Raw genomic sequence first — 14463 nt, forward strand, 5'->3', positions numbered from 1 at the left:
ACTTCCCCTGTGAGGACCTTTATTCACTGTTATTTCACTTACCCCTCCCACCTTACAAATTGTGGTTGTCCTGTACGTTATTCTCCCTGTGGTTTAGATCTTGTGAAACCTACCTTCACCTGTCACTTGGATTCTGCCGTTCCACTGCCTTCATTCTTTCCCATGTGTCTTAGCGTCCGTCCATGATTGTTTCCTTCCTGCTGAAGGACTGCAGTAGTTCCTGTAGCTCTGTCTGCCATTGATGCATTTACTTTGTTTTTACCTGGGGAAAAAAAAAATGTTTATTTTGCCTGCACTTTTCCTGGATGTAGGATTCTAGGTTGGCAGTGACTTTCTGCAAGTGCTTTGAAAGTCAAGTTTTTACTGTCTTCTTGTTTAATGCCTTTGGTCCCTCGCATGATAGCCTCAGCCCGGCTCTAGGACCCTCTGCAAGTTTCCCCTGTCCCACCCAAGCTGTAAGACTTTCCACCTTCTGCCTCGGGGCCCTGGCTGATTCTGGGGACCTGGTTGGCACTCAGACCAGCATAGTCCAGAAATGCAAGTTAATTTGCCCAGGGGGTCAGCACTCAACTGATGGGGGGGCTCCAGCTTCCTGTCCTTTGGATAGATAATTCTGGGAGGTCCCAGCTGGTTTGAGCCTCTGTTGTTATGTTGGCAACCTCAGTAATGGACCCTTACAAGTTGGTTTTTCCTCTTTTCCTCTTTCATTCTGCACACTTTTTGTTTTGCTTCCTGAGCTCGCCTCCCCTATCAACCATGCCACCCCAGATTCTCCTTCTGGGGAGAACTAACAAAGACAGCTGGCATTCATTGTTTCAGCCTTGTTGCTCTTTGGAAGTGGATGTGCTTTTCACAGCCTGATTGCTTTTTAAGATTGTCTCATCTGGTTTTGAGCACTTTTCTAAGATACTGTTTGTGGCTGTCTTTGAATGAATTTCACTTCTTAAGCCTGAAGCCTGATACCTTTTGATTTTAGAGAAGACCAGGCCACTACCTTTTCAGATACTGCTTCCACCTGATTCTCTTGTTTTCTCTTCTGAGACTTGGGGTACTTCGTGTGTTAGACTTTCCACCAGGCCCTGTGTGTCTCCTAAGCTTTTCTGTGTTCTCTGTATTTTCTTCTTCTCCAGCTTCAGTCTAGTTTCTTCTGGCCAAAGTTCCTCCTTACTGACTTTGTGTGTCTGCTTCTATCCATTGAGTTCTTTAATTTTTTTTTTTTTTAATGTTTATTCCTTTTTGAGAGACAGAGCGTAAGCAGGGGAGGGTCAGAGAGAGAGGGAGACACAGAATCAGAAGCAGGCTCCAGACTCTGAGCTGTCAGCACAGAGCCTGATGCGGGGCTCGAACTCAAGAACCATGAAATCATGACCTGAGCTGAAGTCGGACACTCAACCGACTGAGCCACCCAGGCACCCCACTATCCGTTGAGTTCTTAATTTCAGTTTCTTTTACAGTTCCAGAATTTAAGTGTGGTTCTTGTTTGTATTTCTCGGGACGTTCCCCAAATTTCCCATCTTCTTGTAGTCACCTATTAAACACTGTTATTTTAAAGGCCATGTCCAGTAACTTCTGTCTCTGGATTCTCTTGGAGTCTGTTTCCAATGTCTGTTTCTTGTGTTTTTCAGTCACATTGCCCTGTCCTTTGACATGCCTTAGATATACACAGTACTTAGCTATCCTCTCAAGATCGGGGTCACACTCCAGCTGTGAGTGGCACAAGGTGACCATATATAGTGTCTGAAGACAACTTGCACTTGTTACTAATTTCCTTAGAGACAGGTGTTATTTATTAGGTAAGATAGCTGTGTGATAATTTATTCTCATAGTATCCTTTTTTTTCTTAGAGATATCACTAGGCATTCTTTAAAAAACATACACACACGTACATACACTGAACAAAGGGTTACTATAGCTTCTTCATTATATGAGACAGTATAGGTTTGAGTACTGAGGACAGATTTTCACACCTTACAAACTTCTTCTGATAGCACCATTGGTACAAGTTGTTCTCCGTTGGATGGGCTCACCGTGCAATATTCTGAACAGAACGGAATTGTGGATTGGAGAAAGCAGAGCTGCCCCGCCGTTCAGCACCCGGAGCACTGTGTGGCCTTAGCTGACCAGGTATTGGAGGGTTTTGTTCTTGTCTCCATGCATTGCTGCTCTACAAGAGTTGAGTTCTCTTAAGTATTATTATGTCAGATAGTATAGCTGTTAGACTTTCAACTTAATTGGAATACATGGTCTAAACTCTTCTGACACCTAAAAAAATATCTTGAGATTGCCTTTATTGCCCAGAAAAGGAGTACATTTTAATGCGAATCTTATAATGTTTATTCTAACTAGGGATACATCAAATGATTCTGCCAGATTTTTTGCTTTTGGAAGAATTATTCACATTTCAGTCACTATCTTGCTGTTGGTGTTGTGAATTTTGAGCCTGACCGTCCCTCATGAGAAGTTGGATGTAATGTAATGTAATTAGGAAATTACATTGTAATTTAGGAATGTAATTACGAAATATTTGCTTTCTCCAGAGTTGGTGTAATCAGAGCGCAGAATGCTCGCAAGCACCGTAGATGCAGGGGAAGGCTTACTGGTGAGGCTATGGAGAGAGCCACCTTCTTTTCAGAAAATATATTTGTTAACTGATGTTTATTTCTGGTCAGCACTCAGCTCCAAATGTTAACCTTTACTGGAATGTGGTTTTACAAACGAAATGTTTTGAGAAGTTGTATGTTACCTTAGTCATACTTAATGGCCTGTTTTCAGAGTCTATTCAGTTATACCTTTACTCTCTCTACTTCAGCGCCTACACCTTTTCTTCTTAAAGTCGATAAAACTGTGTTGTACTTCAGAAGAACACTGTTGAACGTGTAAGCAAATGCCAGTTACTTGTATGTTTTATTTTTGTGCTCAGAAGAAAGAATATGGGGCCATTTGAAAAGCAAAATTCAAAAATAGGTATTTTTCTTAGATTAATGTTTGATAGGAGAATAGAAGGATATCTACATGAGTGTGGGTTAGTTTTAGTCTGATTTCTTTTTATTCTTTCCATTAGCATTCAACTGAAAAACGAAGCTTATCTTCAATAAATAAGAAGAAAGGAAAGCCACAAATAGAAAAGTAGGTTCAATTTAATGTTTCCAGTAATAGGAATTGGTAAGAAAGGCAACATGTAGGCTTTGACTATGGGCATGTTTTGTTTATATAGAATAAATAGTATTTTCATTACATTTTTATTTCTAGGCCTGATTTTTTTAATTCAAAATAGTCAGCAAATGCAGATGATCAAAATAAAGCTATTGTCAAAATATATTCAGTTTGGAGGGGCAAAACTCTCCGAACTGTACTCTAAAGGGCGAATCTTGCATTTAGATTATACCTTACTAAAAATTTTGTTACTATAAAAAACAGAATTTTAGTAATACTATCTACTGTGTTCTCTAGAGAGCCTTATAAAAAAATGTCAGTAACATGTATATTTTGGGCTTAGGGAGAAAATTAAGAAAACTGACAACAGATTGAATAGTAGAATAAATGGTATCAGACTCTCAACTTCCCAGCATGCCCATGGTGGTTCTGTGAAAGGTAAGAAAGTTTGTTTTTCTTTCAAATACCCATCACCTACATGTATTTGGCATGATACCTGTTTTAGTAGCTGTTGAGCTGTGGTGTCAGATCCTGAAATTATACTGTTAACCTTGCACGGACGGGAATAGCAGTTTCTGAATTAAACCATTCTGAAGTATTAATGGAACTGATTTAGGAAGTCGGAAGCAGCCATAGAGGCGAACCTTTCCTTTGCCACAGTTGTGCTTCCCCACCGTTTCCTTCCTCCGCAGGCCGCGGGCTCCTCACTTGTCCACTTCTCGAGCCTGTCCCTGCTCCAGAGCACAGGTCCAAGCAGCTGGGGGATCCTTTCAGCCCTCATGGAAGCCTGTCCCTGTCCTTGTGTAAAGTCGTTTTTAGAATCTTGTTGACGTTTTCATGTTTTAATGACTGTCCTCTGTGGGCTTTTACGGAGTTCTAGGGGAATGCAGACACTCAGATTTTTATTGTACTAGATTTATATAGTTTCCATTTACCTGCTTTTAAGTTTTCTTCATTTTCAGGTTTTGTATTCATTTGAGAAGTGTCCTTTCTGCTGGTTCATTAATAACTTTTCTGTGTTACGTGTACCATTAATAGCAAAGACAAAAGAGAATAAAAGGCCCTAGACCCCTAGGAGTATGTTTTGTTCATGTGTGTACCTCCCACATTTGTTGATTGGACTGATTTCACAAATTAAGGATTTTTTTTTTATTTAAATTCTATGCAAGTATTAGTACATTCCGTTGTGATGATACAACATAAATAACCAGAATATATATATTTTTTAATGGAGTGTGTTTTTAAACCAGGTACTTATTCACAGAGATTGAATATTGATACAGGAAATACGGTTACATTTTTCCTCTAAAATCAGCTGGCCAACTTACTGAATTAACTAACTGAACTGTCCTTGGGGAAAAAATGACATGGGGGAAAAAACACGTCGTTTATGAGTATATTGTAACACTTAACTATCTCTGAGGTTTCCTGTGGTGGTGGTGGCAGCTAAAAGGAGGAGGAAAAAAGCTAAAATAAGAATGGCAAAAGGTCTCTGTCGGCGGATGGTTGAAAATTACTTGTGGCAGATCTCCCTGTCTCTGTTCTTCCTCCTTCCAGCTACTTCCTGCACTGCCCGCACATTTATCTCCTAGGTCACATCCTAAATCGGATCATTCCCCAGTTGAAATTTCTGTCAAACGTATCCCACCCTCAGAAGATCGCTCTGTCTCTCGTCCCTCGTGTGATTTGGGAACTATTGCTCACTGAAGAAGCCACAAGTCTTCTCTCCTCTTTAGCCTCATACTTGCAGAGAAGTTCTGTGGACTTTGATCTTAGACAAATGTGGGTTTGAGTCTTGTCCTCCAGTTTCATAAATGTGTGGCCTCTCTGCAGCCTACCTTCTCTCATTTCAGAGACAGGACTAATAACCTCCCGCCCTGGATTGTAAGGATTAAATATGGCAACATCTGAAAAGCACTTAACTAGTGCTGAGCACATAGGTGTTCAATAATTTAGTTCTTTTCCCTATTCTAAGTTAGAAGAAAACATACACTTGTAGGTTATTAAGAGCTTATAAATAGCATCCCAAACTCCAATTCCTTTTTCTCTTTATTTTCCAGTACTCTGAAAATACAACCTCAGGATTTCTTATTAAGATAAACCTTATTCTTTGTCATGAAGTGTGACTATAAATAAAATATACTTTGTACAGCTTTGCATTGATACCAGATGTAACTCAGATGTTTGCTGACTCCAATTTAAAACAACAACAACAACAACAACAAAAACCTCTGTTGATTAATTTCCTTTGGAAATATTAGGTTATAAAGAAGGAATTACCTTTAAGCATTCAGTAAACGTAAGATATATTTAAGGTTTTGTTTCTTTGTGGAACAAATCCTACATGTCATAAAGTAGTAGATAGTGTATTGGAGTTAAAAATGTCAGATCCGGGGCGCCTGGGTGGCTCAGTCGGTTAAGCGGCCGACTTCGGTTCAAGTCATGATCTCGCGGTCCGTGAGTTCGAGCCCCACGTCGGGCTCTGTGCTGATAGCTCAGAGCCTGGAGCCTGTTTCAGATTCTGTCTCCCTCTCTCTGACCCTCCCCTGTTCATGCTCTGTCTCTCCCTGTCTCAAAAATAAATAAAACATTACAAAAAATAAAAAAAAAATGTCAGATCCTTCTGATTGGTAGGTTGTCTGGGTCTTAGTTTTAACTTTAAAATTTAACTTCTATTTTGAGTAATAAGACATTTGTATTGTTGAAAATTCTAAAAACACAGAAGGGACCAAAAGTCCCTCACTGCCTCCCTTCATGTTGTGTCCCCGAAAAACGGTGGCAGTGCTTGCTATTTGTCATCTGTTTTCTTTGCATTGTGTTTGTTTTTATAAACCTCAAGCTTTAAGACTCTCCGCTAAAAGGATGTGTGCTTTACTTCATCTGCATTAAGAACTTTTTCCCACTGCATCGCCTGTGTTTCTTCCACCCCATTCATCTGTTGCTGATTGTGGCACCAAGAAGTTTGGGGGCAATGAGATGGTTGACCTCTCAGTAATTCTTATGACAGATTTCAGTGACTTCAGAGTCTCCAGCTTCCTATAATAACCCACTGTGTTTCTGTCATCTCATGTATCTAAATGGTTCTTAAGTCTACCCAACTTCTCTTTGTTCATAAATACTAATAACCAGGATTTGTATTGTTAGAATAGTGTTTAATATTGTAAGGTTTTGCTTTTCGTCTTCTTAATAACACGCACAACCTTTTACTCTTTGAGACGTGATAATAAACAAAAAGGTTTATGCTTCTATTTAAAAGGAGAGTGTGGGGGGGGCGCCTGGGTGGCTCAGTCAGTTAAGTGTCCGGCTCTTGACTTCAGCTCAGGTCACGATCTTGTGGTTCATGAGTTTGAGCCCCACGCCGGGCTCTGTGCTGACAGCGCAGAGCCTGCTTGAGATTCACCCTCTCCCTCTCTGTCTGCCCCTTCCCTGCTCATGTGCTCTGTTTCTCTTTCTCTCAAAATAAATAAACTTAGAAAAAGAAAAGGACGGTGCATGAAACATCCTTTGGCATAATTGTTTCATGCTCCCCTTCCACACTCTGACTCTATAGGGTCACATAATAATGATTTCTGATGATAAAAATTCCAAAGACTCTGCACCTTCTAGGTGATCAAAAAGAAAATTCTGTTTAGTATAGATTTAGATTTATGTATTTAGTTCTTTGAAAACTGCAAATTATTATATTGGCAGTTTGGTGATGAGAATATTTACTGGCTAATATAATCGAGAGTAAATCATCCTGTAAACTGTGATTTTGAGAAATAGCTGCTTTTTTTTTTTAAACCTAGTCTGAAACTTAGCTCTTTGAAGTTTCAACAACTCCACTGTAGTTTCACTGTCTGAGTTGTAGTGAGCAGATAGATCTCCGCTCACCCTCCCCCCAGGGGCTCCCTGTCAGCCCATCATTTCTGGCTTGAGATGGTCATTGAATCTTTGATTCTCTTCACTGAATTGTTCATTTTGTTCATTATGCTGGTTGAAATACTTACATGTGCAGTTTGCACGTATGCCACAGTTTGAGAGGTTTCATTTTTAGTAGTCCAGTTAATGCCAGGCTTTTTGGCCACTGTGGCACATTAGATTGTCCTCAGGTGCCGTTGGCGTTCGCTTGCGTCCCTTTCCTTAGTCATGTTGTGACTGGAAATTCAGAACCTATTACCGTGTGTAAGTGTACTCCAGATGACTTTTCTGTAAAATTATTTCTTGTCCAAGTCGCTCCTCTGCCACTTTTCTTACAGCCTCATGAGATCTTGTGCAGTTTTCCCTTGGCAGTTTGGCATTTTATTACCCAAAGGGATTCCGCATCATCTGCATTCTTGATGACTTTATTCTTTAATATTGACTTACCATTTGAGTGGTGGGTCATCTTTAACAGTACTAACCTCCTTATAATTTAATGCCTTTAAAAGACACAGATTAGTCAACTAATTTGCGTATTACACAAACCATCTCTTTTTTCTAACACCTATTTTGTCCAAGTGATTACCTTTTATTGATTCTGCCAGATTGCCGAAGAAGTGGTTCACTCATCTATAGTCCTGAAATCTCTCCAGAATTCCTTCTGTGGGGATTTCTGTCCTAAACGTGTGTTGGGTGCTTGCTGCGAGGCAGAATCTCTGCTGGCTCAGCTGGGTTTACAGGAATGACTAGAACAGTGACCTAAGTTTGGGCCAGTGCGGGAGTGTCCAGTACGAGGTGTACCAGTAATCTTTTCTCTGGGCCCCGAACAGAAACAGCTGATTGGTCGGGGCAGATCTGCACCACAGCCCCTGCCCCACCCCGTGCTGGCTTCTGGGCGGAACTCGGGGGACTAATCAGTCTACTAGATGCGGAGCATCTTCCTCTGTTTCAAATACTCAGGCATAGTGATTCGACCAAATAAACATTCCGGCAGTCAGTTCTCTTCCTGAGTTCTGATAAAGAATGAATTTTCCAACAAGCTCTGAGGAGTTAAAATGTCTAGACTCAGAAAATGGCTCAGTGTGCTCCTACTGAGCAGACCCTATGATGAACTTTAACTCTGATTTTTTTTAAAGTCAGTAAGATTGACTTGTCCCTGTGCCTTTGTCTTAAGAATATACTTGTTATTCAATTATTTTCAATTAAAATTGTGTTGTAATAATGAATTTTTACCTCAAGGCCCAGCTTTTTAGGTGATTATAGAAAAACTAAAAGAAAAAACTTTTTACAGCTATAACTAATTCTTTTTTTTTTTCTTGTTTTTAACGTTTATTTTTGAGAGAGACACAGAGACAGAGCATGAGTGGGGGAGGGGCAGAGAGAGGGAGACACAGAATCCCAAGCAGGCTCTAGGCTCCGAGCTGTCAGCACAGAGCCCGACGCGGGGCTCGAACTCAACGAGCTGTGAGTTCATGACCTGAGCCGAAGCTGGACGCTTAACCGACGGAGCCACCCAGGCGCCCCGGCTATAGCTGATTCTAATGGTTCAATTCAGAAATTAATACACTTAACATGATTTTTTAAGAATAGAATTGTTATTTTTAGATGTGAATTTGGACATTGGATCTGGACATGACACATGTGGAGAAACCTCTTCAGAGAGTTACAGTTCTCCCTCTAGCCCACGACATGATGGAAGAGAAAGCTTTGAAAGCGAAGAAGAAAAAGACAGAGGTTTGCTCTTTGGAAGGGATATGGGGATGGTGGAGGGAAATGTGTGTTGTCTCTTAAAATCTGTCAAACATAAGTGATTTTATGCTCCTATAACTGTCATTATTAATTTTAAATTTAATTGGTATAAAGGGTGCCTTAATGACCACTGACTTGGAAGTTCCTAGCAGTGTTGATTTTTTTTAAGCTTATTTCACTGCATATGAAATTAAGTAGAAAGAAAAGAGTCATAATAAAGTAGTTTACTAGTGTAGAAAGATTGAAAATGTGTATGTTGCTAGAGGTACATATTTATAAGTTTCCTGTCTTCTGGTGGATTGATTCTTTTGTCATTATAAAATACTCTTTTTTTTTTTGTCTCTAGTGACTGTTTTTGGCCGAAAGTCTATTTTATCTGACAATAATAGAGCCACTCCAGCTCTCGTTTGGGTATTGTTTGTAGGGCACTACTTTTTCCATCCTTTCACGTGTGTTTTAAAATTTTTTATGTTTGTTTGTTTGTTTGTTTATTGAGAAGGAGAGAGAAATCCCAAGCAGGCTCCCCGCTATTGGCTCAGAGCCCAGCGTGGGACTCTAACTCATGAACTGTGAGATCCTGAGCTGAAACCCAAGAATCAGACGCTTAACCAACTGAGCCACCCAGGCGCCCCTTTCTGTCCTTTCACTTTAAGGCTGTTTGTGTCTTTGAATCTAAAGTGTGTCTCTCTTAGGATACAACAGCATAGAGTTGGATTATGGCTTTTGAGCCATGCTGCCCATCTCTGCCATTTGATTGGAGTGTTTAATCCCTTTAATTTTACTGTAATTACTGATAACGGAGGATTCACATCTGCCGTCTTGCTATTTGTTTTCTGTATGTCTTAGGTCTTCACTTCTTCCTCAAATAGAAGATCAGAGTCGGCCAAAAGTGAGACTGTAGTGCTTTCTCAGTGCTTTCCTGGGTTTACATACAGCCCTCGACATTAATGGCTGTATGTAAACAGCCCTGACATTAAGCCATTAAACATGGCCTTCTAGATTTTCAAGAATATGTGCAAGCTTTTCAAAGCTCCCTGCGGACATCTCATTCTTCAGTTTTTCCTTTTAAGGTTTTTGGTCAGTCTCTTGTTAGTCCCAACTGGTAATGCTGCCTCAGGCAGCCAGGTTGTTAAACATTTGCTGCTGATTGATTGTGACAAATGCCCTGTGGGTAAGCAGCTGTTAACACAGAGTGACCTGTAACTGCTAGATAGACATTGACAGTTTTGGGGGGATGGGGCTTTAAATAGCCCCACCCGTGTTTCTTCTGGTGGCTGCTAGGCTGCTAGCTTTTATAGCTACTGTAGTTGCAAAACTATTCCTTTATAAGGCTACTTCTGAGCTAGAGAAAGTATGCTGGAATTAGGGCAAGTTAAAATGCCACAGTGCTCACTTTTCTTAAGAGATTCAGTAGTTTTTCTTGAATAAACACTCCTCAGATGGCTGTAAGCCTTTAGTTAATTTCCAGAGTTCTAAAAAAGTTGATTTTGACAGTTTTTGCTAGAATTCTCGTTCCTTTTATGCAGGAGTGGAGTGTCAGAGATCCTTACCTTACTATTCTGGAAATGAGATTTCAAAAATGTGTATGTTGAATGGGGATGTCATTCTTCACACATGGTAAAGACATCTGATTGGTAACATCTTGGTTATGAACATCTGCCTGGTAACATTTTGGTTCTAAGGTGTACCCATGGTAGTAGGAGGTATTAAATGATTTCTCTCGGGCCACCTGAAGATCTGTAGAGATCCTTCTACCATAGTTTTCTGAGACCTGAGCTTCTGTGTCAGAGCGTCCGGTCAGGTCTTTGGGAGCTATGGCCCTAAGTGCTCCTGCATCACATACAAATAAAACCGATCTTTACTGTGCAGCTGTTGTGAAGTCCTATCAGACATAGTGTGCAGTGACTCTACAGACCCCAGTTCTGCTCATCTGAGGCAACAGTGTACTTCTGGTCTGCAGTTTTCTTGTGAAAGAAAAAAAAAAAAAAAGGAAATAACCGCCTAGAGCTATTATGAAGGTTAAATGAGAGAATTTTTATGCCTTCTCCAGAATAGACCAGCGTTCGGTGTGTTTCATTTCACATGCCATGCGCAATTCTGGAGGACGTACCAGTAATCCTGGGGTTCTTATGCCAGTAGTGCAATTTGGCCTCTCTGAGAACTGTGAGGAGTGCATCTGTACCTTGGGTTACTTTGCAGCCTCCCTTTCGTGTCGTCAGATATCAGTTTAGGATATCAGTTATCAAGTGGCTAAATGAGCCTTCCCTAAATGAAGAATCATTTGGAATATCTAAAAGCAGCAGGGGGGGAGATGTCCACTGTGATAAAAAAACTCTAATCATTTTTAGAATTTTGAGTACACAAAAAGGTTGCTTTAAAAAGCATGTGACTTTGTTGTTCTGTTGGTCATTACGGGGTTTTGTTTCAACACTTTTATACTTTTCAAAGCCAGTGCAAAAAAGGGAGAGACCATCCCTGATTTGCTACATGAGTCCTTACAGTGCTCAGAAAACCGCTTGGTATCATTTAAACTCATGGGGCCATTTACTATGACTTAAGATTTAAAGAAAGCCCAATTCAAATGGAAATTTAGTTGACCACCTGAAAAATATTGTATCTTCTTTGGACTTAAATGTTTACCTTTTGGGCACCTGGGTGGCTCAATCAGTTGAGCGTCCAGCTTCAGCTCAGGTCATGATCTCACAGCTTGCCACTTGAGACCCACGTCGGGCTCTGTGCTGACAGCTCAGAGCCTGGAGCCTGCTTCAGATTCTGTGTCTCCCTCACTCTGCCCCTCCCCTGCTAGCGCGTGCACATGTGTGCGCGCTCTCTCTCTCTCTCTCTCTCTCTCGCGCGCGCGCGCGCGCAAAAATAGATAAACTTAAAAAAATGTTTATTTATTTATTTTTTTAAATTTATGTCCCAAATTAGTTAGCATATAGTGCAATAATGACTTCAGGAGTAGAATCCACTGATTCATCCCCTACATATAACATCCAGTGCTCATCCCAACAAGTGTCCTCCTTATTGCCCCTTGCCCATTTAGCCCATCCCTCCACAACCCCTCCAGGGCCCTCAGTTCTCTATATTTAAGAGTCTCTTATGTTTTGCCTCCTCCCTGTTTTTATATTTTTGCTTCTCTTCCCTTATGTTCATCTGTTTTGTATCTTAAATTCCACATAGGAATGAAGTCTTACAATATTTGTCTTTCTCTGGCTAATTTCACTCAGCATAATACACTCTAGTTCCATCCATATTGTTGCAAATGGCAAGATTCCATTCTTTTGATTGCTGAGTAATACTCCATTGTGTGTGTGTGTGTGTGTGTGTGTATGTGTATACATATGTACATATATACACACACCACATCTTCTTAATCCATTCATCTGTCAATGGACATCTGGGCTCTTTCCATACTTGGCTGTTGTTGATAGCACTGCTACAAACGTTGGGGTGCATGTGCCCCTTCAAAACAGCACACCTGCATCCTTTGGATAAATACCTAGTAGTGTGGTTACTGGGTCGTAGGGTAGTTCTATTTTTAACTTGAGGAACCTCCATACTGTTTTCCAGAGCAGCTGCACCAGTTTGCATTACCACCAACAGTGCCAAAGAGACCCTTTTCTTCCACATCCTCGCCAACATCTGTTGTTGCCTGAGTTCATTTTAGCCATTCTGACAGGTGTGAGGTGGTACCTCCTTGTGGTTTTGATTTGTATTTCCCTGATGGTGAGTGATGTTGAACATTTTTTCATGTGTCTGTTTGCCATCTGGATGTCTTCTTTGGAAAAGTGTCTATTCGTGTCTTTTGCCCATTTCTTCACTGGATTATTTGTTTCTTGGGTGTTGAGTTTGATAAGTTCCTCATAGATTTTGGATACTAGCCCTTTATCTGAGATGTCATTTGTAAATATCTTCTCCCATTCCATCAGTTGCCTTTTAGTTTTGCTGATTGTTTCCTTCACCATGCAGAAGCTTTTTATCTTGATGAGGTCCCAGTAGTTCATTTTTGCTTTTGTTTCCCTTGCCTCTGGAGATATGTTGAGTAAGAATTTGCTACAGCAGAGGTCAGAGAGGTTTTTTTGCCTGCTTTCTCCTCTAGGATTTTGATGGCTTCCTATCTTGCATTTAGGTCTTTATCCATTTTGAGTTTATTTTTGTGTATGGTGTAAGAAAATGGTCCAGGTTCATTCTTCTATATGTCTCCATCCCATTTTCCCATCACCATTTGCTGAAGAGACTGTCTTTATTCCATTGGATATTCTTTCCTGCTTTGTCAAAGATTAGTTGGCCATGTGTTCGTGGGTCCATGAAATGTTTATCTTTTACTGTGTATTCCTCTGATGGTACAGCTACAGATAAAATGCCTTGGATAAGTTATTAATTTTTGGATACTTTTTTAAAAAAGTTTAGCAAGAAGCACCTCAGTTATTAAGGGAAGTTTCTACTAGAACCACTTACTGATAAATTGAATTTCTTCTTTCTAGTAATTGAGCTAATAAACTGTTGACATTCTGTGTCAGTAGGCAGGTTCTGTTTAACCTTTCTTGAGAAAGACTGCTGTTAATGATTTGTTTTTAGTATTGTTTCAAAAATTTTTAACAGCTGACTATAGCCACTGTTACCTTAATAAATGTAAACATTTTAAGTACATTGTGCAGTTCTGCCTGTATTTATGAGCAAAAAGACATTGAAATAGGCACAATATTTAATTGCATGGTTTCCATACATATTATTGCAGTATCTGGGTTTATGATGTTTACATGCCGTGAACTGGACTTTCTCTTTTGCCCTTTTTATACCAAAAGTCAGGAAATCCAGGGGAAGTTTAGATTGCAGTTATTTCTGTATACAAGCATAAGAGTGATTGCAGCAATAACACCGTATGAAGTATAATTTTGTATTTGCCACTTCACTGGTTCTGCCGTTGGAGAAATGGCAGCACTCTTACATTTGTCTTGCTTCTTGTGTTCTAACACCATTTGTTTTATGACTATAGCCGTGGCTTTATTTCCCCGCTGAAATATTTAAGAGTAAGAGCATTTATTCCATTGTCTTCCATTCCCTTGCTCTAGATATTTGGGTTAAATGCAATCTTGTGATTGAGCTCCTTTAAATTGTGTCATGTCCGGGAGACATCTGTGAAGACCTTGGGTTTGGAGTACAGAATATAAATTAAGCGAATTGCCTAAAATTGATGAAGGTTAAAAAATATCCAGTCCTTTCTTTTCTCAGTAATCAGGTGATACCAAATAAATCTCAGTCTTTGTATTGTGCTTCATTCAGCCTCCAGTTAACTTTTTTGTTGCTGATCTCTCCATGGATTTTTTTTTTTTAATTAAAAACTTAATTGTTTTAGAGCGGTTTCAGGTTTACAGTAAAATAAAGAAGGAGGTACAGAGATTTCCCATATGCTTCTGCCACATGAATAGCCTACGCCGTTATCAGCACCACTCACTAAAGTGATACGTCTTTTGTCAAGGATGAACCTCCACTGACGCACTGTTATCAACCCAAAGCCCATTGTTTACCTAAGGATTCATTCTTGCTTGTTACACCTTCGGTGGCTTTGGACGAATGTATAATGACTTACATTTACCATTATGATACCCTACAGATCGTTCTCACTGCCCTAAAAATCCCCTGTGCTTCACCTCTCCC

At 40.1% G+C, this 14463-nt stretch overlaps 1 protein-coding gene across 6 annotated transcripts in view; it reads left to right on the forward strand.

Annotated features, from left to right (window-relative positions):
* Positions 1-14463, forward strand: part of ZCCHC2 (zinc finger CCHC-type containing 2) — a 71285-nt gene that overhangs the window by 42472 nt on the left and 14350 nt on the right. For 5 of the 6 annotated variants that reach the window (XR_013551202.2, XR_013551203.2, XR_009604446.3 and 2 more), the window contains exons 9-12: positions 1989-2124; positions 3062-3126; positions 3497-3591; positions 8659-8787. Coding sequence is in view for 3 of the 6 variants with exons in the window: in XM_060614023.3 (XP_060470006.3) it covers positions 1989-2124; positions 3062-3126; positions 3497-3591; positions 8659-8787 (425 nt within the window). In the remaining 3 variants the exon portion in view is untranslated. The remainder of the gene's footprint in view (positions 1-1988; positions 2125-3061; positions 3127-3496; positions 3592-8658; positions 8788-14463) is intronic. The other variant, XM_060614025.3, reaches the window with a different exon arrangement.

The sequence above is a fragment of the Panthera onca genome, chromosome D3, assembly GCF_046562875.1.
Source record: "Panthera onca isolate mPanOnc1 chromosome D3, mPanOnc1 haplotype 2, whole genome shotgun sequence".
Classification (NCBI taxonomy): Eukaryota; Metazoa; Chordata; class Mammalia; order Carnivora; family Felidae; genus Panthera; species Panthera onca.